Genomic DNA, 19809 nt, shown 5'->3' on the forward strand with positions numbered 1-19809 from the left:
GCCAGGGTCTGACTGGGCTCCTGTTGGCTCCCCCTGGGGAGAAGGGGCCCCAGGCCATGCATAGAAGCCACTTCCCACTCCTTGGCCTCCACCTGCCCCAGGGAACCCCAGAATCTGAGGAGACTGTGCCGGGGGAGATGGTACAGTCAGCGGGGCTCCCTGGACTGGGAGGCCGCAGACGTCACCCACCAGTCCTGGGAGCATCGTCCGGAGCCCCCGGCACGCTAGCCAGGTGCTGGTGGGAATCGGGGGCTGGACAGCGACCAGAGAGAAATGAACTCCCCGCACGTCCGAGCGGACGGGCCCAGAGGACGCCTGCTGCCTCTTTCCATCAGACAGGAGAGGAGAGACCGGGGAGGCTGTGGAGGGGAAAGGACTTCCTCAGAGCTGCACGGCTGCCACTTCCCGGGGAGTGACCTTGGACAAGCATGTTAATCTCACTGAGCCTCAGTTTCCTCATCTATGAAGCGGGGTCATGTCAGGGTTATCGTGCCATTTCAGTGACAGGACGCAGGTGAAACGCATTCAGCACAGTGTCCGCCACAGGCCTCCACACACTGGCTGTTGTCATTACAAATGGGTAGCACGGCCTCAGTGATGGGATGGCCCAGTCAGGGAGGGACCACGGGGCTAGGCTTTCCAACCTGAATTCAGGTCCAGGCCCTCAGTGTTTGAGCCTGGACTGTCCTCGTCCCCCCCCCTCCCCCATGAGGACCCTCAGGAGCCACAGAGGCACATAGAGGTGCCTGGGAGCTGAGGAGGGAGAGGTTAGCCCTCCTGCCTGGGGGGCGGGGGGAGGGGGCTGGGCTTCAGGCTCCCCAGGGGTGGGGCTCCCAGGCAGCCTCACCCTTCCACTGGGTGGGACCAGGGCTGGGATGACATCAGCACCGTGGGCCGTGGCCTGGGGACTGAGCGGGTGCCCCATGGAGCGGGGGCAGGTCAGCCATGGGCACCCCCTCCTGGGCAGTGGCAGAGTCTTTGGGGCCCCTCTGCGTGGGCTCGTCTGGGCTCCCCAGGGAACCTGGCCTGAGCCTGAGTGTCCTTGGTCCTCAGGATCTGGGGCCCTGGAAACACCCATGCCAGGCCCCTTCCCCAGGGACCGGACCCCAGGGGCCAGGGGCCAGTGTCTCCAGCGTTTAGAGCCCCGGTTTATTGTGAACGGCTTTACTGAGAGAAACTTTAAGCCTGCGGGGGGCTATAACGAGCACTTGCACATCCCACACCTGGAGTTAACGCGTAGTTTGAGTTTCGCCGTATTTGCTTCACCAGCCAAGCTCAGGCCGAGTGTGTGAAGGTGCATAGGAGCCCCAGGCAGAGAAGGGCATGGAGGGAACAGTGAGGGGAATGGCATCTCGATGGCATGGAGGCACAGGAGCCGTGGCATTCCTGGAATCTTGAGGCGGCTGCAGAGGGGTGGGAGGGGCAGGTGGAGAGGGGACCCTCGTCTCTCCTCCCTTTCGGGAATGCTCACATTTTGACCCCGGAGCCAGGACCGCAGCCTCTTGCAAGAGCAGCACTTGCCAGCTCACACAGACTTTTCCTTCATTTCACAGACGAGGAACCAGAGGCCTGCAGAGGGCGAGGCTCCCAGAGAGCCCAGCCGGGCAGGTGGGGCCAGCGGGACCCAGACCTGCTGACGGGCTGGAGACTGACTGTCAGAGGTGGGCGGTGGGAGCCAGGGAGGATCTACTGGGGGACTGAGACACTCGCCCGCGGGCCTGTGCCTGCAGGAAGGTCGGGGCTGGGCCTGGGCGATGGGCGGGGATGACTGCCTGGGGCTGCTGACGCCTCTTAGTTATGCCTGTTTCTCTGCGAGTCCTTCAGGGCCAAGAAGGTAATTGAATGAGTGAGTGTGAGCCAATGCAGGCGCTCATTTTATTTGGCAGAAAATGAAGTTAGTTGCACCTGGGGGCCGCCAGCCCATTATGGCTGCCCTGGTTCTGCTGAGCTGGGTCCGTGGGGCTGGAGTGGCCGTCCATCCTCGGCCTGCCCGCCTGTGCCTGACAGCCTTCCGTGTGGGCAGGGCCTGGGAGGTGGGTGGTCAGGGAGTTGTTCCCTGAGGCCCGGGGGCTGCAGCAGTGAGGGCGCTAGGAGGATCGGAGGTCAGGGGGCGGGGAGCCCTGGTGTGCTGGGCGCGGCCCCACCATGAACCGCCAGCTGCAGTCCCGGCCGCCTGTGGGCAGTGCTGTTATCCGGCTCCACAGATGAAGAAGTGGGGGCTTGGCTTCTGACTGCCACCGGAGAAGCCCCGGGGACACTGAGATTCTGGGGGTCCCTGGGGGGGCTGCAGCAGCTGGACGTAGTTAGGACCTGGCCACGAGGACCCCACAGGGCCCTGCCAGCTTTCTCCGTCCCCTCTTGCCCTGCTTCAGCCTCGCTGGCCACCACTGCCTGCCCCTCCAGGCAGACGGGGCAGGGCCTGGGCCTACGTGCAGGCCTGGGTGGCACAGTCCCTGGGCTCTGGCCTTTGCGCCTCGTGCCCTTTCCAGCCCTTCTGCGAGGCCGAGCAAAGCAGGCCTGGGACTGAGCAGCCAGGCCACCCTCCCTGCTGGGCAGCCCTGGTGCCCCAGGGCCATGCGGGAAGGGCAGCCCCGCTGACCTGATGGGAGGGAGGGCCCGAGCGGGGTGGGGCTGATCTAGACTGAACTGCAGGTGAGGTCCGCTTCCCTGGCTTCCTGCAGGTCATCTGCCGCCCTCCCTGCAGCTCGGGCCTCACTTTTGTGTCACACAGGATGTGAATGCTCCCTGCCGCACTCACTGGGAGCCCCCCCCCCCCCCGCCCAGGGAGGAGCGCCTCTTTTCTGAGCACCTACTGTGCGCTACACTAAGTGCTCTGTGCCTGTCGCCCATCAGAGGCTCGCGGGGAGCCCGTGGGGTTCTTGTTCCATCAGCTGTTCGTGCCGCACAAGTTTGCTGAGCTCCTTTGTGCAGGCACAGATCTGGGCAGTGGGGCCTCAGCAGGGAACACAGTTGACAAGAATCCGCACGTTACCTGGGGACAGAGTTAGAACAGGCGAACCAAGCAGAGGGTAGATGGTGGTGAGTGCTGGAGCAAAAGCAGAGTGGGGAAGGCTGGGGGTATTGGGAGTTCCCATTTTAAACAGGAGGTTCAGAAAGGCCTCACTGAGGTAAGATTGTAGCAGTGGAAACGGTGGGGCAGAGGATGCCCTGGAGAGGCAGGGCAGTGCAAAGGCCCTGGGGCAGGAAGGAGGAGGACAAGCAGAGGGAGGAGGGGAGAGTGGTAGGAAATGTGGTCAGTGGTCAGAAGTGTGTGTGTGGGTGGGGGAGGGGGGGTGGGGGAGGGAGAGACACTTTGGCTTCTACTTTGGGTGGATAGAAGCCAATTCTAATCCCAGGAGGAATGTGGTCTGACTTCAGTTTTAACAGGATTGCTTTCGTTACTGAGCGGGGGACTGACTGTTGGGGACGGGACCGGTTACGTAATTGCAGGGCCCAGTGCAAAATGAAATGGTGGGACCCTGTTCTAAAATGATGAAGACGCCCCAGCTGGTTTGGCTGAGTGGATAGAGCATTGGCCTGGGGACTGAAGGGTCCTGGGTTCCATTCCAGTCAAGGGCACATGCCCGGGTTGTGGGCTCGATCCCCAGTAGGGGCGTGCAGGAGGCAGCTGATCAATGATTCCCTCTCAGCATTGATGTTTCTCTCTCTCTCTCTCCCTTCCTCTCTGAAATCAATAAATACATATTAAAAAAATAAATAAAATGATGAAGAACTTCAGGATGGCGACAGCAGAGCGTTAAACCAGGTGCAGCCCTTCTGAGTGTGGGACCCTCTGCCACCGACCGCTCAGCTTGCGCAGCCGCGGAGTCGGCCCGGGGTCAAAGGCGGAAGCAGGGGCAGCAAGCGAGGCTGGAGGTGACCGGGGTGCAGACAGTGGAGGGGTCGGGTTTGGCCTTATTCCCGTGTTACAGGGGGGAGGACTTGCAGGGACGGTAAGTAACTAGGCCGGGACTCCACAGCCAGTAAATGGCCAAGCCAGGGTGAGAACCCCATCAAGGGCAGGTCCAGCTCTGCTGGGCACCGTCTTGGTCTCTGGCCGCTGCCCACTGGAGGGGGGCGCTTGCTGGCTGCACTGCCCAGCGCAGGGCCACTGGTGTTGGAGCTGTGGGATCTGAGCCCCCTGCAGACCTCTGCCCTAGCGTCTCTGCACCCCGGGCTCCCTAAGGCACAGCCCTCCTCACACACCTCTCCCCTCGCCCCTATCCCCACCCCCGGCTGTGGTGGAGCCCCCTGAGGTGGGCAGGTCTGGACTCTCAGCCTCCCACTGGCACCCACAGGAGGGTGCCGCTCCCTCACCCCTGGCACCACTCGTATTCTGTGCAGCCCCCATGTGGCCCCTCACCCCTCTGCTCTCCCGCCCAGCATTCTGCCCCTTTCTGAGTTCGGATGCAGGAAGCTGTCGGTATACTTGCTCTCCCTTCCCTCCCTGCAGCCTCCACCCACCCAGGCTGTGAGCTGTTGGAGGGGAGAGGACCCTGCCTCCTGGTCTTTCCTTCATCATCAGCCACGCGGCACCTGCCACCTACCAGGCCCTGGGCTGGATCTTATTTATAGACTAGAGGTCCGGTGCATGAAATCGTGCATGTGGGGGTGTCCCTCAGTCTGGTCTGCAATCTGGGACCCCTCGGGTAGGGTCCCTAGGCCTGGCTGACGATCAGGACCTATTGGGGCTTTCCTTCCCCAGCTGCCAGCAGCTGGCCCCACCCCTGCTGCTGCCACTGTTTGCCATCTGTGTGGCGCTGCCCCCCTCCCCACCACCGGTCGCCTCCCTTGGTAGGCAACAGGCGAGGGGTGTGATCTCTTGGCTGGCCTGGGTCTCCCTCTGTGGGGTGATAGCTGGCCGGCCCGGCACACCTGCCACAGTATTGCTGGCCAATGGCCTGGGCCTCCCTCTGTGGGGTGATCATGGAGGCCCTCCCCTCCCAATTGATCACCCTGCTGGCCAGTAGCCTGAGCCTCCCTCTTTGGGGGCGATCAATCATGGAGCAACCCCCCATCGATTGCCCCGCAGAGGGTGGCCTGGGCTTCCCTCTGAGGAGCAATCGTGGGGTGATGACAGGGCCCCCCAACCAATCGCATCGCACCCACCTTGGCTGGCCTGGCACCAGTGTGTGTCATTTCATGGTCATCCTGAAGGTCATCTGGATGGTTGTTCTGCTGTTCGGTTGATTTGCATATTATACTTTTATTATCCTATCTAATAAAAGAGAAACATGGTAATTAGTGTACGACCACTACCCTTCCCATTGGCTAATCAGGGCTATATGCAAATTAACTGCCAGCCAAGATGGCGGCCAGCAGCCAGGCAGCTTAAAGCGAACATGAGGCTTGCTTGCTTCAGTGATGGAGGACTCCAACGTTCCCCACCTGCCGCTGCCGGCCTCTGAGCTGCAACTCTAAGCAACTATGTTACAAATATAGAAGCTAAACAAAACCCCAGAAACCTGCTTTTGTCCACCGGCATTAAGCCAGCAGGATCGCAACATTGTTTCAAATACAGAAGGTAAACAAAGGCCAGAAACCTGCTTTCAGCAGCGGAGGCCTCACAGCTGGAGCCTCAGAGCTAAAGCTGGCCCAGAATAAAAAAAAAAGAAAAAAAGGAGCGGTTGGGAGCTTCAGTCACCCGCCAGCCTGAAAACAGCCCTCAGCCCCTCACCCAGACTGGCCAGGCACCCCAGTGGGGACCCCCACCCTGAAGGGTGTGTGACCAGCTGCAAACAGCCATTATCCCCTCATCCAGGCTGGCCAGGCACCCCAGTGGGGACCCCCACCCTGATCCAGGACACCCTTTAGGGCAAACCAGCTGGCCCCTACCCATGCACCAGGCCTCTATCCTATATAGTAAAAGGGTAATATGCCTCCCAGCACTGGGATCAGCGTGACAGGGGGCAGCGCCCAAACCCCCTGATCACCCTGCGGCTCTGTGTGTGACAGGGGGCGGGGCCACAACCTCCCTATCCGCCCTGCTCTGTTCGTGACAGGGGAAGGCGCCCGAACCCCCTGATCAGCCCCGCTCTGTGCCTGATAGGGGGGAGCTCCCCAACCCCCTGATTGCCCTGCAGCTCTGTGTGTGACAGGCTGCGGTGCCCCAAGCCCCTGATCGGCCCTCCTCTGTGTGTGACAGGGTGCGGCGCCCCAACCCCCCCCTCCCCTCCACGGGCCCTGCTCTGTGTGTGACGGGGTAGAGCCATAACCTCCCCATCAGCCCTGCCCTGAGTGTGACAGGGTACGGCGCCCCAACCCCCTGATCCACCCTGCTCTGTGTGTGACAGGGGGCGGTGCCCCAACTCCCCTATCGGCCCTACTCTGTGAGTGACAGGGGGAGCTCCCCAACCCCCTGATCGACCCTGCTCTGTGCCTGACAGGGTACGGAGCCCCAACCCCCCTGATGGGCCCTGCTCTGTGAGTGACAGGGGGCAGCGCCCCAACCCCCTGATTGGCCCTGCTCTGTGCGTGACAGGGGGTGGCACTGCAACCTGCCCATCAACCCTGCCTTGAGTGTGACAGGGGACGGTGCCCCAACCCCCCAATTGGCCCTACCCTGAGCGTGACTGAGGGTGGCATCGCAACCTCCCGATCCGCCCTGCTCTGTGCATGACAGGGTTGGTTCCCCAACTCCCCAATCGGCCCTGCTCTGAGCCCGACCAGGGGCTGCACCTAGGGATTGGGCCTGCCCTCTGCCACCTGGGAGCAGGCCTAAGTCAGCAGGTCATTATCTCCCGAGGGATCCCAGACTGCGAGAGGGCACAGGCCAGGCTGAGGGACCCCTATCCCCCCCGAGTGCACAAATTTTTGTGCACCGGGCCTCTAGTCTATAATAATAAAAGCATAATATGCTAATTAGAACAGACATCCTTCCAGACATCCTTCCAGATGACCTTCTGGACAAAGCCAGGGCTATGAGGAAAGCTGGGGTCCTGGGTGCCTGCCAGTGGCCAGAAGGAAGCCCAGGTGCCAGGTGCCAGAGGGAAGCTGGTCCCGGCAGCTGGGAGAAGGAAGGCCTACTCTTGCACAAATTTTGTGCATTGGGCCTCTAGTTATAGATATAAAAGCCTAATATGCAAATTGTCCCCATGGGAGTTTGACTGGGAGACAGATAGCTCGCCATGATGTGCGCTGACCACCAGGGGGTGGTGCATGATGAAGGAAGGCCCCAACTGGCAGCTGGCAGCCGGGGAAGGGAGGCCCTGGCCAGCAGCCAGAGGCTCCAATTGGCCCTGATCGCTGGCCAGGCCTAGGGACCCTACCTGTGCACGAATTACATGCACTGGTCCTTTACTGTGATTTATAAAAACGAATCAGAGATGCGCTTCCATTTAATCCACACAGTGGAGTGGACCTTTGCCTCGGGTCACAGCTGTGTGCCCACAGGACAGAGAGAACAGGCGAGGAGGGGACCGCAGGAGACACAGCTTTGGGAGATGGAGAGACACACAGTGGTGACCAAGGATGCCCCGCCCCCTCTGCTTTGGGGAGGGTCTGCAGCCAGGGTTCCAGGAGAGCGGGGAGGTCTGACACCAGCAAGCACACCTGACGGAGGAGCGGGAGGCCCACAGCCCTCCCCTGCGGAGCCAGGGCTGGCACTGTGCCGTGTCTGCATCTGGGCAGGAGAGGCCGCAGCCTGCAAGGGCAAGGCTGCCTCACAAGCCCAGGCTCCGGCAGAAAGAAGGAGGGGGGCCCATGGCCAGGTCCGGAGGGGCACGCACCACTATCCCCCGTGTTCCAGGGACAGGCTCTTGCCCCAGGCCACGCTTAGCTGTTGGGGAAGGTGAGAGACACAGCCAGCGAGGCAGCCACTCCCAGGCAGCACGTGGAGGGAGGAGAGTGGCTTTTGGTGGCCGTCAGCTGTCTACCACAAAGGTGTCAAAAGACCTGTCCTTTCCCAAGAACCGGCAAGATGGCAGGAGTGGAGCAGAAGCGGACCTTCCCCTCGTTCTCCTACTGCGGCCTGGCTCTCCACCAGCGGCCTCAGCACCCGTGAGCAGCTGCTGCAGCTGTGCGGCACCCGCCCGCGCCCCGCAGGCGAGGAAGCAGCTCTCCTTGTGCCTGTGCCAGGCTGGGAGGCCCTGCCACGGGGAAGCCAGACGTGGTGAACTCGCACCTGCAGGACGTGACCACCTTGCACCTGTGGGACGCGACTGTCCTGCCGGAGAGGGTGGCAGCGTGTTGGGCGTGTCGGCAAGACCTTCAACCAGGAACTCAAGCCTGAGCTGGTGGGCCACTACGGGGTGAGTTCTCCATCACCTCTAAGCCAGCCTGGCATCGGGGCTGCCCGCTCCTCCCGCTTCATCCCTCTCACGTAGCTGCTAAAAGCACAGACTCACCTAAAAAAAGACCTAACCCCCAGGCAGCCTTAGTCAGAAAGCTCTCAAAGGTGACCCTCACCGAAATGAGGACACAGCCCAAGGAGGAGAGTGACAAGGCACCTGGCCAGCAGGGACTCCATCTGGGAGGGTGGCCAGCGCCAAAGGTCCTTCAGGCCCGGAGAGCCCTCAGGTCTGGTCGGATCACCAGAGGGGTGGACCGGCTCCGGAGGAGGCGGAAAGTCCGGTCAGAGAGCCTGGGCGGGCGACGACGGCACACAGAAAGCTCAGGAAACAGACAAGCACCAAAGAACGTTTTATAGGAAGTAAATCTAATGCCGAGACACTGTATGACTCACCTGGAATGATAGTAACATGTCGGAGCAGTAATGTAAACAGGGGTGGTGATTTAATAAAAGGTGTAAGTACCGAGGCAGGGTCGGGGAGGGGAAGTGGGCGATGGGTAGTTGAATCTTAACGGGAAGTTAAATTCTAATCTTCTATAATAAGTCAGTCGGTAAACCCTAGAACGGAAAATCACGAATCTGCAGTATATACACGTTATGCATAAATCGCACTGAGCAGACAATGGCCATGGAGGGAGAGCAGGCCTGGGGGTGGGGCGGCGCCAGCTGCTCTTTATCATAAATTACCTCCATGTGTTACTTTTATAAAAAAGGAAACTTACCTGAAAAGGAGGGAACAATATTTTACTACACTTTAAAAGAAACAAGAAAGGAAAGGAAAAGAAGAGGCCCCAAGTCTGCGGACAGAAGCACCAAGTAGGAGGCCTTGCCCAGCTACGGTCCAGGAAAGAGCTGGGCAGGTGCGCTGTGCAGGTGAGCTGGGCAGGTGCGCTGTGCAGGTGAGCTGTGCAGGTGTGCTGTGATGTGCTGTGCAGGTGCGCTGTGCAGGTGTGCTGTGCAGGTGCGCTGTGCAGGTGTGTCGTGCAGGTGCGCTGTGCAGGTGTGTCGTGCAGGTGTGCTGTGCAGGTGTGCTGTGCAGGTGTGCTGTGCAGGTGCGCTGTGCAGGTGTGCTGTGCAGGTGCGCTGTGCAGGTGTGTCGTGCAGGTGCGCTGTGCAGGTGTGTCGTGCAGGTGTGCTGTGCAGGTGCGCTGTGCAGGTGCGCTGTGCAGGTGTGCTGTGCAGGTGCGCTGTGCAGGTGTGTCGTGCAGGTGCGCTGTGCAGGTGTGTCGTGCAGGTGTGCTGTGCAGGTGCGCTGTGCAGGTGAGCTGGGCAGGTGTGCTGTGCAGGTGTGCTGTGCAGGTGCGCTGTGCAGGTGTGCTGTGCAGGTGCGCTGTGCAGGTGCGCTGTGCAGGTGCGCTGTGCAGGTGCGCTGGGCAGGTGGGCTGTGCAGGTGCGCTGTGCAGGTGAGCTGGGCAGGTGCGCTGTGATGTGCTGTGCAGGTGCGCTGTGCAGGTGTGTCGTGCAGGTGAGCTGGGCAGGTGCGCTGTGCAGGTGTGTCGTGCAGGTGTGCTGTGCAGGTGCGCTGTGCAGGTGAGCCGGGCAGATGTGCTGTGCAGGTGCGGCGTGCAGGTGGGGTGGGCTGAGGACGCTGGGGGCAGATGTGAACGTGAGAAGCATATCCTCCATGAGCGGTTTATCTCTCCACCCCTCAGGTGTTCCAGGGCTCCCGCAGCTTCCTGCAGACTCTCCATACATGTTCACTGGAGGCGGTGGCACGGACCCTAAGTCAGAAAGCATTTCCTGGGGGCGGAAGGGGGGGTGGTGCAGCTCAGGGCAATGCCTGGCGCCTGCTGGGAGGAGCAGTGGTGGCAGCTCCCTGCCTCCTCTGGGGTCACCTGGGCCCAGTCTTCTTTTCCTGGGTTCCATGTCATGTGCAGCACCCGGAGGGTGAGCGTGGTGGGTGCTTGTTTGTGTGTGTACTTTCTCACACATGCACGTGTGCACAGGTTTACACATATGTGGGGGGGTTTGCATATGTGAATGTTGTCTTTGGGTGGAGGGTGGGCCTGTCCTGTCCAGTGTTGCTCCCTGCACACAGGAATGGCTCCCCACCCCCGCATTGTCCTTAGAGCTGGCCCTTGGCCAAAGGTAAAGCCTGGGCACCCAGCCCCCTCCCCCCAACTCGGCCTCCTCACATTTTCTCCACCGGACGCTCTGCATTCTCTCTCTTTCCTGTGGCAGATCTGCTCCTGGAGGCTCTGAGGGGCTTGCGTTAGGACAGGACGGGGGGTTAAGCTACAGGAGTGAGTAATGGTGGGTGTCAGGCCTCCTCCTAGGAGAGGTTTCATTGTTTGCTCTGGTTTGGTTTTGTCAGGGAACCTTCCCTGTGGCCCAGGAGCCTGAAGCCCAGGCTCCTCCTGGACGCTGCTGGCCGGTGGCTCTCCCAGCAGGTGCCAGAGCATCTCCTGGGGCCTGTGCCTTTGTCTCCTGGGATGCGGCACCGCTCACTGGCCTCTCCTGTCTGCCCAGAGCCCCTCAGGCCAACCGCGTGCTCAGCGTTGGGGTTCCTCACTTGAAGCCTCGGAGCCCTCCTTTCCTGTCCCCCAGCCCAGCTCCCGGGTGTCAGGACTTGGGCCTGACCCCGCACGGCATGCCTCAGTCTGGGCCAGAACCCGTGGCCGGGGCTCCTCTCTGCCCCGAAGCAAGGCAGCCTGGCCCAGAGCCATTCTGTCCCCAGAGCTGGTGGGGAGGTTGGCGGGCTACCTCCCTTCTCCCCTGCTGCGCTGCTGCCCCCTGCTGGCCACCCTCACGCTCCCTGGAGCCTTCCCCTCCCTGCACAGGCACCTCTCCACAGGGCCTTGGTGCTTGCATGCTTCTGAGGACAGGGGGCTCACCACCTCGCGGAGCAGCCTGCTCCAGGCAGAGATGCTTCTGCCTCTTAGAAAAGTTCTTTGAAGTGAGCTGAAGTCTGAATGCTGGTTACATCCACCTGTTTATTCATAGTCATACCCTCTGGAGTCACACATTTTCTTCATCATCATCATCCTCACCATCACCTGTCGATGTACCAGGTGCATTGTGTTGTTCAATCCTTTCAACACCTGTGAGGCTGAGACCTGTGTCATCCCATCACACAGACGGGGACCCGAGGCTCAGAGGAAGAGTGTCATCTAGTGTGCCACACAGGCAGGAAGTCGCAGGCCCCTCATTTCCACCCCCCCCCCCCCCGCTTGGCCCCCTCTCCAGCTTGTTTTCAACTCCCTGCCAGGCCCTGCTGCCCACAGAAACACATACCTTCCCTGGCCCGGTGGGAATTCACTCCTCCTCCAGGAAGCCCTCCGGGCACAGCAAGGGTAGGGAGGAGCATTCCTTCCAACAGGGAGAGGGAAGGAGGGGAGGGGGTGACGGGGCTGTCTGCGATGTGGTGAACCTGTGGTGGTGACACAGTGGGGAGGGTGCCTGCTGCTCCTGTCCCCTCCAGGCAGGTGGATGCCCCCACTTGCCTGGCAGGGCCCCACTTTGAGAGGAGGCTTGGACCTGCTCTCGTGCTGGCCGTCGGCAGGATGCGGGGCCTTTGGCAGGGGTGACATCCTCTTGCAGGCCAGGCCGGGCTGGCCCGTGAATACCAGCTTCCATGGGGCCTCGGCAGTGCTGAGAGGTGAGCTGGGCGAGCAGACTTGATTGCCTCTCGAAGGACAAGGGCAGGACAGGCATGAGGGGCCTCCTGCACCCCAGCCTTCCCTGGAGCACCAGGCCACATGCGGGATGAGGAGCCGTGGCTGTGTGAGGGGGACGGACTCTCCCCGACCTTTGATGACCCCGGCCACCCCCCAAGGCACAGTGCCCTTGGGCATGCCAGGCACCCTCAGCCCTGGCTGCCACCACAAGCTCTTCCATTTCTCCGTCTAACTCCTGAACCCCAGGGAGCGGCTCCAGTCAGGACTCCCACGGGTGGAATGTTGCCAAGCTCCGGCCGAAAGCTTGCCTAATGTTGCACCATTTCGGTGCAGGGCAAACCTTCCAACCCACTGGGCTCCTTTATCCACCCCGTGCAGGATCCATGCTGGGTGCCCATGCAGTCCCTGCTTACATACCTCCAGTGACGGGAGGCTCATTAGCTCCGAGGCAGCCTGAGACTCAAAACAGCGAGGCCTTCCTTTCCGCAGAGCCGAGGGTTGTCTCCCCGAGGCCTCCTTCACGAGGCCCTCAGAGGGACTGGGGTGCCTGTCAGAGGGAGCGAGTCTCTCACTCCCACCCTCAGCCAAGCTGCTGGAACTCCGAGCCCCGGCCTGTCCGCGTGGGGTGCAGAGTGGAGAGAGTTCTTGGCAGAGCTGACCTGTGTGTCCCCCCGCCTCTTTGGGGGCGGGGTCTCGGAGGCCCAGGCCTGAGTCTTGCTGGGACGTGTCTAAAGCGAGAGGCTGCCCAGGATCCTGGCCTTTCCTGGGCGGACCTTGTCGGGGGCTGGGCTTGAGTGCCTGAAAGTTCCCGCCTCAGCGCTGACTCCCAGGACCTGCCTCCACCTGGGGCTGCAGGAGCTCCATGAAGCCAGACCACCTCCCGTTGCTGCTCCAGGCACAGCCATCACCCCTCAGCCCGCCCTGCCCACCCCCAGGTCTGGGCCCCGAGGGCCATGCGGGCAGTTCACTGCCTTCCTCCTGTGAGCGGCTGGTCCCCCGCATCTCCCCAGGCTTGGAGGCAGGGCACGAACAAACACATAGAGGGAAATACACACGTTTGTCCCTGTTAAGTTTCATCTCATTAGATCCAGCCCATCGCTCCAGCCTGTCAGCTTCTCCTCAGATCCCAGCCGTCATCTGGCACATTTGCCATCATCCCCCAGCTGTGTGGCATCCGCAAATTTGATAAAGAACGTGGAGCGTGTTTGTCTCGGAGGAAGCCCGCTGCCCTCACTGGGAGGCCGGAGCACCGGCGTGTGCGGGAGTGTGCAGGCCACACACACACACACACACACACTCACACACACACCTACACACACACTCACACACACACACACTCACACACACACCTACACACACACTCACACTCACACACACACACACTCACACACCTACACACACACTCACACACACACCTACACACACACACTCACACACACACCACCTCACACACACACTCACACACACACACACTCACACACACACACACTCACACTCACACACACACACTCACACACCTACACACACACTCACACACACACCTACACACACACACTCACACACACACACACACACTCACACACACACTCACACACACACACACTCACACACACACACACTCACACACACACACACACACACACTCACACACTCACACACACTCTTCCCTCTCTGGCTGCTCAGCAGCCTTGTCCAGCCACCGGCAGGACCCGTGTGATCCTGGGACTCTGTGCCCCAAGAGGGCCTGGGCTCAGCAGCCACTCGTGCACGTGTCCCGTGGGGATGGGACACTGCAGGACACACATGCCTCTCCTCCTCTGGCTGCTGTTTAAACAGCCTCTGACCCAGCCGGGCCCCGCAGGCCCCTCCCCCACGCCTGCGTCCAGGCTGGCCAGCCAGCTCCCTCCCTAACAGGCCAGGACTAATACAGCTCAACCCACCTTCCAGGTAAAACTAATCTCATAGGTATGAGATGATAATATCAACGGGGACATGCCAGTGGGGGAGGGAGGGCACCTAGTAAGAACAGAGCCGCAGCTGTGTAATAATTACTCACCTTACTAACTATAGACAAGAGATTTCCTTACAGACCCTGGCACACTGGAGGATGGAATGAGGCTGTAAAAACATAAGATGCCTGATGGGTACATGTCTCAGAAAAGAAATGAATTCTGAGAACAGACCGAGGACAGGACACGCTGATTTGGTGGCTGTGCCCGGACCCTGGCCCCCCCGGGAGTTTTTCTGAGGAGCGCTGACCATCCTCCGGTCCCAGGCCCGGGCTGAGCTGTCTGTAACATCACAGATTAGCCACCTTGTCATCGGGCTCTGGCTCCTGAAGGCCGGGCTGCAGGCCCTCCCTCCCCTTTCCCTGTCACACTGCAGCTCGCAGCTGCACGTAGCTGTCTTCCCCCTCGCGTGTGCAATCAGCCATTGGCAAGGGGGTCAGAGCAGGATTTCCAGGTGAGCGCCTGCTCTCCGTGCTGCCGGCAGTATTGGGGTAAGCACTCCTATAGGACTCAACCCCGTTTCTGCTTAGTGTGGCTCAAGTGGTGACAGGCGGCCTCGGACCCCTGTGTCTGGTTTCACCTCCACTCTAAACACCCCAGATGCCTCCTGGGTGGCTGTGGGGGGTGGGCCCGGGACGACCACGTGGGGCAAGGCTCCTTGCTGCCTGCTTTGCTCTATTCTTCTCACCAGGGGACCCCAGGCCCCGTCTGTGCAGTGACTGCATGGCGGGGAGACCCAGGTGCTCACTACCGAGCCCACTGGGTGCGGCCTTAGCACGGCGCCAACATCCCAGGCCTGGGCAGCCCCCCAGCCCCCTGAGCCGCCCAGTCCATTCCCAGCCTCCAGGTCTGATGCTGGAGTGCGGAGGACTCGTGCCCGTCTTCCCGCTGTCTACCTGAGTCACTCAGCTGCTCCAGTGACAAACATGCCAGAGTCCTGGTGGCTTAGGTCAGCACAGGTGGGTTTCTTGCTCACACTGCCGCACGGTGGGCCAGCTGGGTGCGGGGCCCGGCCATGGCCGCTCTGGGACCCGGCTGGGGCATCACGCCACGGCAGGGGAGGAGGCAAGGCGTCCCGGCTCCTCCTGTTTCTGCCTCAAAAGCCACTTGCCACTCCCACTCCCATCCCACGGGCTAAAGCCGGGCCCTGGCCCCGCTGGGTTCAGAGTGGGGAAGTCTAACTTTCCTTGTGCCAGGAGTTTTGGCAAATGGCCTCAGTGACTGCTCTGCAAATGAGCTGCCCTGTCCCTCAGACCACGCGTTCCCACCACACCGCCCATCTCTGAGTGTAGCGTGGCACGTCCTTCCACTTCCTGCGCTGGGGCCGGCGCCCCGGGCTTGGCTGCGTCTCTGAGAGCTAGGCTTTCCTCTCTCCTCCACCTCGGGGCCCCACCCCTGCTCTGCGGTGCAGGGAGGCCCCGGTTCCGTTCTGACCCCTGCTCTACCCTCTGACGGGCCTGCAGGTGCCCCCCCCACACCCCCGCCCCCCGGCGTCCTCAGAGCCCTCTGAGAACAGCGGCCGGCATCCAGCCCCGCATGTGCCGCCCCTGGATGCGGCTGCCCTGGCCCGAGCCCCTGCCTCTCAGTTCATTGATTTACGTGAGCCAGTGGGCCACCTGGCGCTGAGTCTGTCTGAGCTGTTTCTGTCACTTTTAACTGAGAAATGCTGAGTGATACACACTCCGGGACCTCATCCGTCCCGGTGTCAGTCATGTTACAAGGAACAGACGGCCCTGAAACTCTGTGGCTTTGTGATAAAATCCCATAGAAACACACACACACACACACACACACACACACACACACACACCAGGAAGTGCACTAAAATTGATAAAGCCTCAATAACGTCTGTGCCTGAGTTAATAATGTTGTGAGGGTTCCGGGTTTTGATACTATCCAGTGATGGCGAACCTAGGACACACGTGTCGGAGGTGACACACAAACTCATTTTTTTGGTTGATTTTCCTTTGTTAAATGGCATTTAAAAATATAAAATAAATATCAAAAATATAAATCTTTGCTTTACTATGGTTGCAAATATCAAAAAATTTCTATATGTGACACGGCACCAGAGTTAAGTTAGGGTTTTTCAAAATGCTGACACTCCGAGCTCAGAAGGTTCGCCATCACGGTACTATGCTGCGGTTATTTGGGATGTCGTCACTGCGGGGAGCTGGGTGAAGGGTACACGAGAAATCCCCACAGTTTTGCATCTTCTGTGAGTTGTAAACTACCTCAAATTAAAAATTTAATAACAATACGGACTTACTGGCTTAACACAACCGTGTGTTGTGTGACTCATGATTCCCCCTTTGGGCCAGGCTGGGCGGGGACAGTGCATGCCAGCTGGGATGCGGGCACAGCTGGGGGCTGGCGGGCGTCCTTCTCCCCACAAGGCAGCTGGGCAGCTGTTTCCTCTTTCCTTGGTGGACCTGGCCCCAGGGATGAGAGCGGAAGTGACAAGGCCTCTGAGACCCTGGTTCCGAACTGGCCCCATTCCATTGGTCGAGCAGTCACGGGTGGCCCGTTCAGTGGAGAGGGCTGGCCGGCAGCTCTGGACGACAGGAGGGCAGACAGCGTGGCACCATTAGCTCAGGAGGTGCCAAGGGTGTCAGAGGGCTGTGGACCTGCCCAGGGCCAGGCCCACCTCTACACGCGGGAGGCTGGGGTGGAGGCTCACGCGGGGAAGAGGGAGAGTCCACAGATGGACTTGGGGGCCCAGGTGGACTCCCACCCGGGGCTCCTCAGCCCGCCCCTGGGGCCGCCCCACACAGGGCCACCTCCCAGCCTGGCTCTGCTGCGTGGGGGGTTTGCATGCGCTGGTGTGTGCAATCAGAAAGTTCAGCGGCCCTTCCACTGTGCTTAAATTAGTCCCCATGAAATCCAAATCACTTCATTTGCAGAGAAGGGCTTAATTGCAAAGGGAACGCGGCAAAGGGAATTCTGTTGCCTGTTTTCATTGAAGAAAATTACTGTACTTTCCCCTGTCTCCTCAGCAAACAGAAGCGAGTGGAAATTGGGCTGTAATCCCCAGGGATGCCTCTCTGCCCTTCCTTCTCTGAGCCCGCAGCTCCTCCCGCTCCAGCACTGCTCCCCACGCCATGCTCACGCACCCCTGTGAGGTTGAAAGGATCACTTCACGGGGCCTCTGCCATGGCCTGCCGCCCCCCCCCCCCCCCCCCCGTTTGGCAGTAAGAAACCCCCATCCATCTTGTGAAATCTCCTCCCTGCCTTTCTCCCTCACCTGGGCTGCAGAGAAGTCACATGTCAGAGGGCTTCCCGGCCAGCACGAGTGTCCCACGTGGGACACCCACACCTGGTCTGGGAAGGCCGTTCCGTTCCCTCTGCTTCTCTGCCTGCGAGCTCCACCTTCTCGGGCAGTCCAGCCGGTTTCCCCCGGGGCCAGCGCTGCCCGGGGCAGTGGGACGGGGACTCTTGAGGGAGACAGGAAACAGGCTGGTAGCCTGCAGGGGGAAGTACAAGCAAGGAAGTGAAAATGTAGCACATCTTGTAGATGGAATGTTAGGAGCGAAAGGAGGCTGGGCCCTGGAGGCTGTGCGGGTCAGGGAGCTGCACCTCCAACAGGCACGTGGTCTGGAGAGGCGGGAGCTGGGCGGAGTGGGCGGAACAGCAAGTGCAGAGGCTCAGAGGCAGGCGTGGGGCTCGTGAGTGAGGGCAGCAAGGCGTGACCTAGGCAGAGGGGGGAGACCAGAGGAGGCGAGAGGGGCCTCTAGGCCCCTTCCTCAGGACCATGGTGGTTTTATTCTGTTCCAGCAAAGCCACAGCAGATCTGAGCATGGCTTCCCCTTCTGTTCTTTGGAGGAAGGAAGAGCAGGGCTGAGGACATGGGCTCTGGAGCTGGGCTGTCTGGGTTCAAACCCCGGCTTCCCCACCTCCCTGAGTTCCCTGTGCCTCAGTTTCCCCCCTATACAGGGATTAACAACATACCCACATGTGTGGTGGCTGTGAGGATCAGGGGCTATATGTAACTTACTGTGTGTGCCATAATGCTATCACGTGTGCCTTACTAGCACGTGCGCCTTCTATATGTGCCTCCTGCCCCTCAGGGGACACTTGCCTCCTCTGGCTAATTTTAATAATTTATTTCTTAATAACTTTCCCTGCTGTTGGGATAAAGCAATTCACCCGAGGTCCAGCCAGAAAAGGCAGAGAGGGTCCTGAGGACACTGGGTCCCCCACCGCACGCTGCCCCTGCAGCACTGGGCGGCAATGCCCCACCCAGGCCCTCTGCCTGTCCCCTGGTGATGGTGGGGCCCTCGCCAGACCCTCTGTCTCTAGAGCGTTCTCTGGTGCCGGGTGGAGAGCTGGCCTGGCTGCCGAGAGGGCCGTTTTGAAGAGCTGGGCCGGCTCGGCACCCCCACTCCCTGCCCTTCCCTCTGGGGCGCCGACAGGATAATGGATCTGAGTCCACACACCTGCCTCAACGAAGGGCTTTTTTTGAGGCTCAAAGTCAATGGTGTTTTAATTAAGGGAACAGCTGCTGCTGCAGTTCCTGTGATCGCCAGTGACAAATGGCCGTGTTTACCTTTTCCTGAGCTGACTCCGGAAGGCGGCCTGGAGCTCCTGGGTGGACACCTCCCCCGCCAGCACCCCCTTCTTCATCGGGGCCCACCAGGCCGAGAGGCTGCTTGTCACTGAGGAGACGGGTCTGTGGCCCCGTGAGCGCTGGGAAGGTATTGGGCAGAGAAACCAAAGCCCCTCAAGGGCTCCCACCCAAAGACACCCTAGGACCTGCCCGGGGCGGTCCCAGCACCTCCAGGGCCCCGAGGGTGCAGAGCCGGGATCTGCAGAGCCGGGTCTGGGTCTGGGCATCTGAGGATGCCCTGGGGCCTTTGGCCCAGCTCCGGACCATAAAGGAAGAGGTCCCAGCACCTCCAGGGCCCCGAGGGTGCAGAGCCGGGATCTGCAGAGCCGGGTCTGGGTCTGGGCGTCTGAGGATGCCCTGGGGCCTTTGGCCCAGCTCCGGACCATAAAGGAAGAGCGGGCCTCTTGTTATCTGGTGTTTTGATCTCTCCTGCTCTCCAGCTTCACAGAAAGGGAGCCAAGGTCTGTGCTAGCTCCCTCCCCAGCTTAAGACAAAAACACAGTGGAGGGAAAGCCTTTCATTGCAAAACAGAAAGGGGAAGATGGGCTCGTTTTCCTCTGGGTCCTTCATCAATTTACCCACCGTTTCCAGCGGATGGGAGGACAGAGGGCACCAGCCACCACCCACAGGCGGGATAGCCCAGGCTGTCTTCTCCCATCTCGCATCTCGGTGCCAACCCCCACGCCTGCAGCTTCACCCGCACCGGCGCGGGGCAGGGTGGTGCTGGGGGAGGGCGCTAGGCCCCGAGCCCACTCCGTAGACCTCTGCCCTGTGGGGGCCGCCCTGCAGGTGCTCTCCTCCAGGACACCTCTGCCCCCAGCATGACCTCCTGCCCCCTCAGGGGACACTTGCCTCCTCTGGGCCCCGCCAGCCTCACACTGCTCTTGCCTGTCCCCCAGGGCTGGTCTGAGCACCAGGGCTTTGAGGAGCACAGGAAACAAGGCCAAGGGAAGAGGCTCTACCAGGCTTCTGGCCAGTCCGCCTGCTTAAATGTGGAAACAGGCCCTGCGAGGTCCCCGTTGCTGGAGGGCCCGGCCCTGGGAGGCTGAGCCCTGAGGGAGGAAGGCCCAGGCGCCCTGCCCAGCCCACGGGGCCTCTCCGCACGCAGCCAGTGCTCACCTGCTCCTCGCCCACTGCTTGGCGGGGAAGGGAACCCAGCCCGGGGAGAGGCTCATCATTCTCAATAAAGCGTTTATCCCTTTCAGCCCTGATGGTGACGCTGTTGCGTCTTATTCTGGCCGGAGCCTGATTATGAGCCGGGTTCTTTGCCAGGGGCCCGCCGACCAT

General features: G+C 60.7%; 1 protein-coding gene across 1 annotated transcript; it reads right to left on the reverse strand.

Annotated features, from left to right (window-relative positions):
- Positions 1-9725: 9725 nt before the first annotated feature.
- LOC118679577 lies at positions 9726-19634 on the reverse strand. Its single transcript, XM_036356471.1, has 5 exons — positions 18463-19634; positions 17161-17380; positions 16186-16470; positions 11525-13070; positions 9726-11286 (listed from the first exon to the last, which is right to left on the reverse strand). Exons 1-4 carry the CDS (start codon positions 18906-18908, stop codon positions 13041-13043), a joined length of 981 nt encoding a protein of 326 aa, XP_036212364.1. The 5' UTR covers positions 18909-19634; the 3' UTR covers positions 9726-11286; positions 11525-13040.
- Between the last annotated feature and the right edge of the window lie 175 nt (positions 19635-19809).

Source organism: Myotis myotis, unplaced genomic scaffold (assembly GCF_014108235.1).
Source record: "Myotis myotis isolate mMyoMyo1 unplaced genomic scaffold, mMyoMyo1.p scaffold_m19_p_26, whole genome shotgun sequence".
Lineage (NCBI taxonomy): Eukaryota > Metazoa > Chordata > Mammalia > Chiroptera > Vespertilionidae > Myotis > Myotis myotis.

Coding starts and splice junctions, on each gene's coding strand:
- LOC118679577 (XM_036356471.1), bottom strand. CDS start 18,908: ATGGTCCGGAGCTGGGCCAAAGGCCCCAGGGCATCCTCAGACGCCCAG. Junction 16,471..17,160: donor GTGACTTCTCTGCAGCCCAG/GTGAGGGAGAAA, acceptor CCTGTCGTCCAG/AGCTGCCGGCCAGCCCTCTC. Junction 13,071..16,185: donor CACACGGTTGTGTTAAGCCA/GTAAGTCCGTAT, acceptor GATGCCACACAG/CTGGGGGATGATGGCAAATG.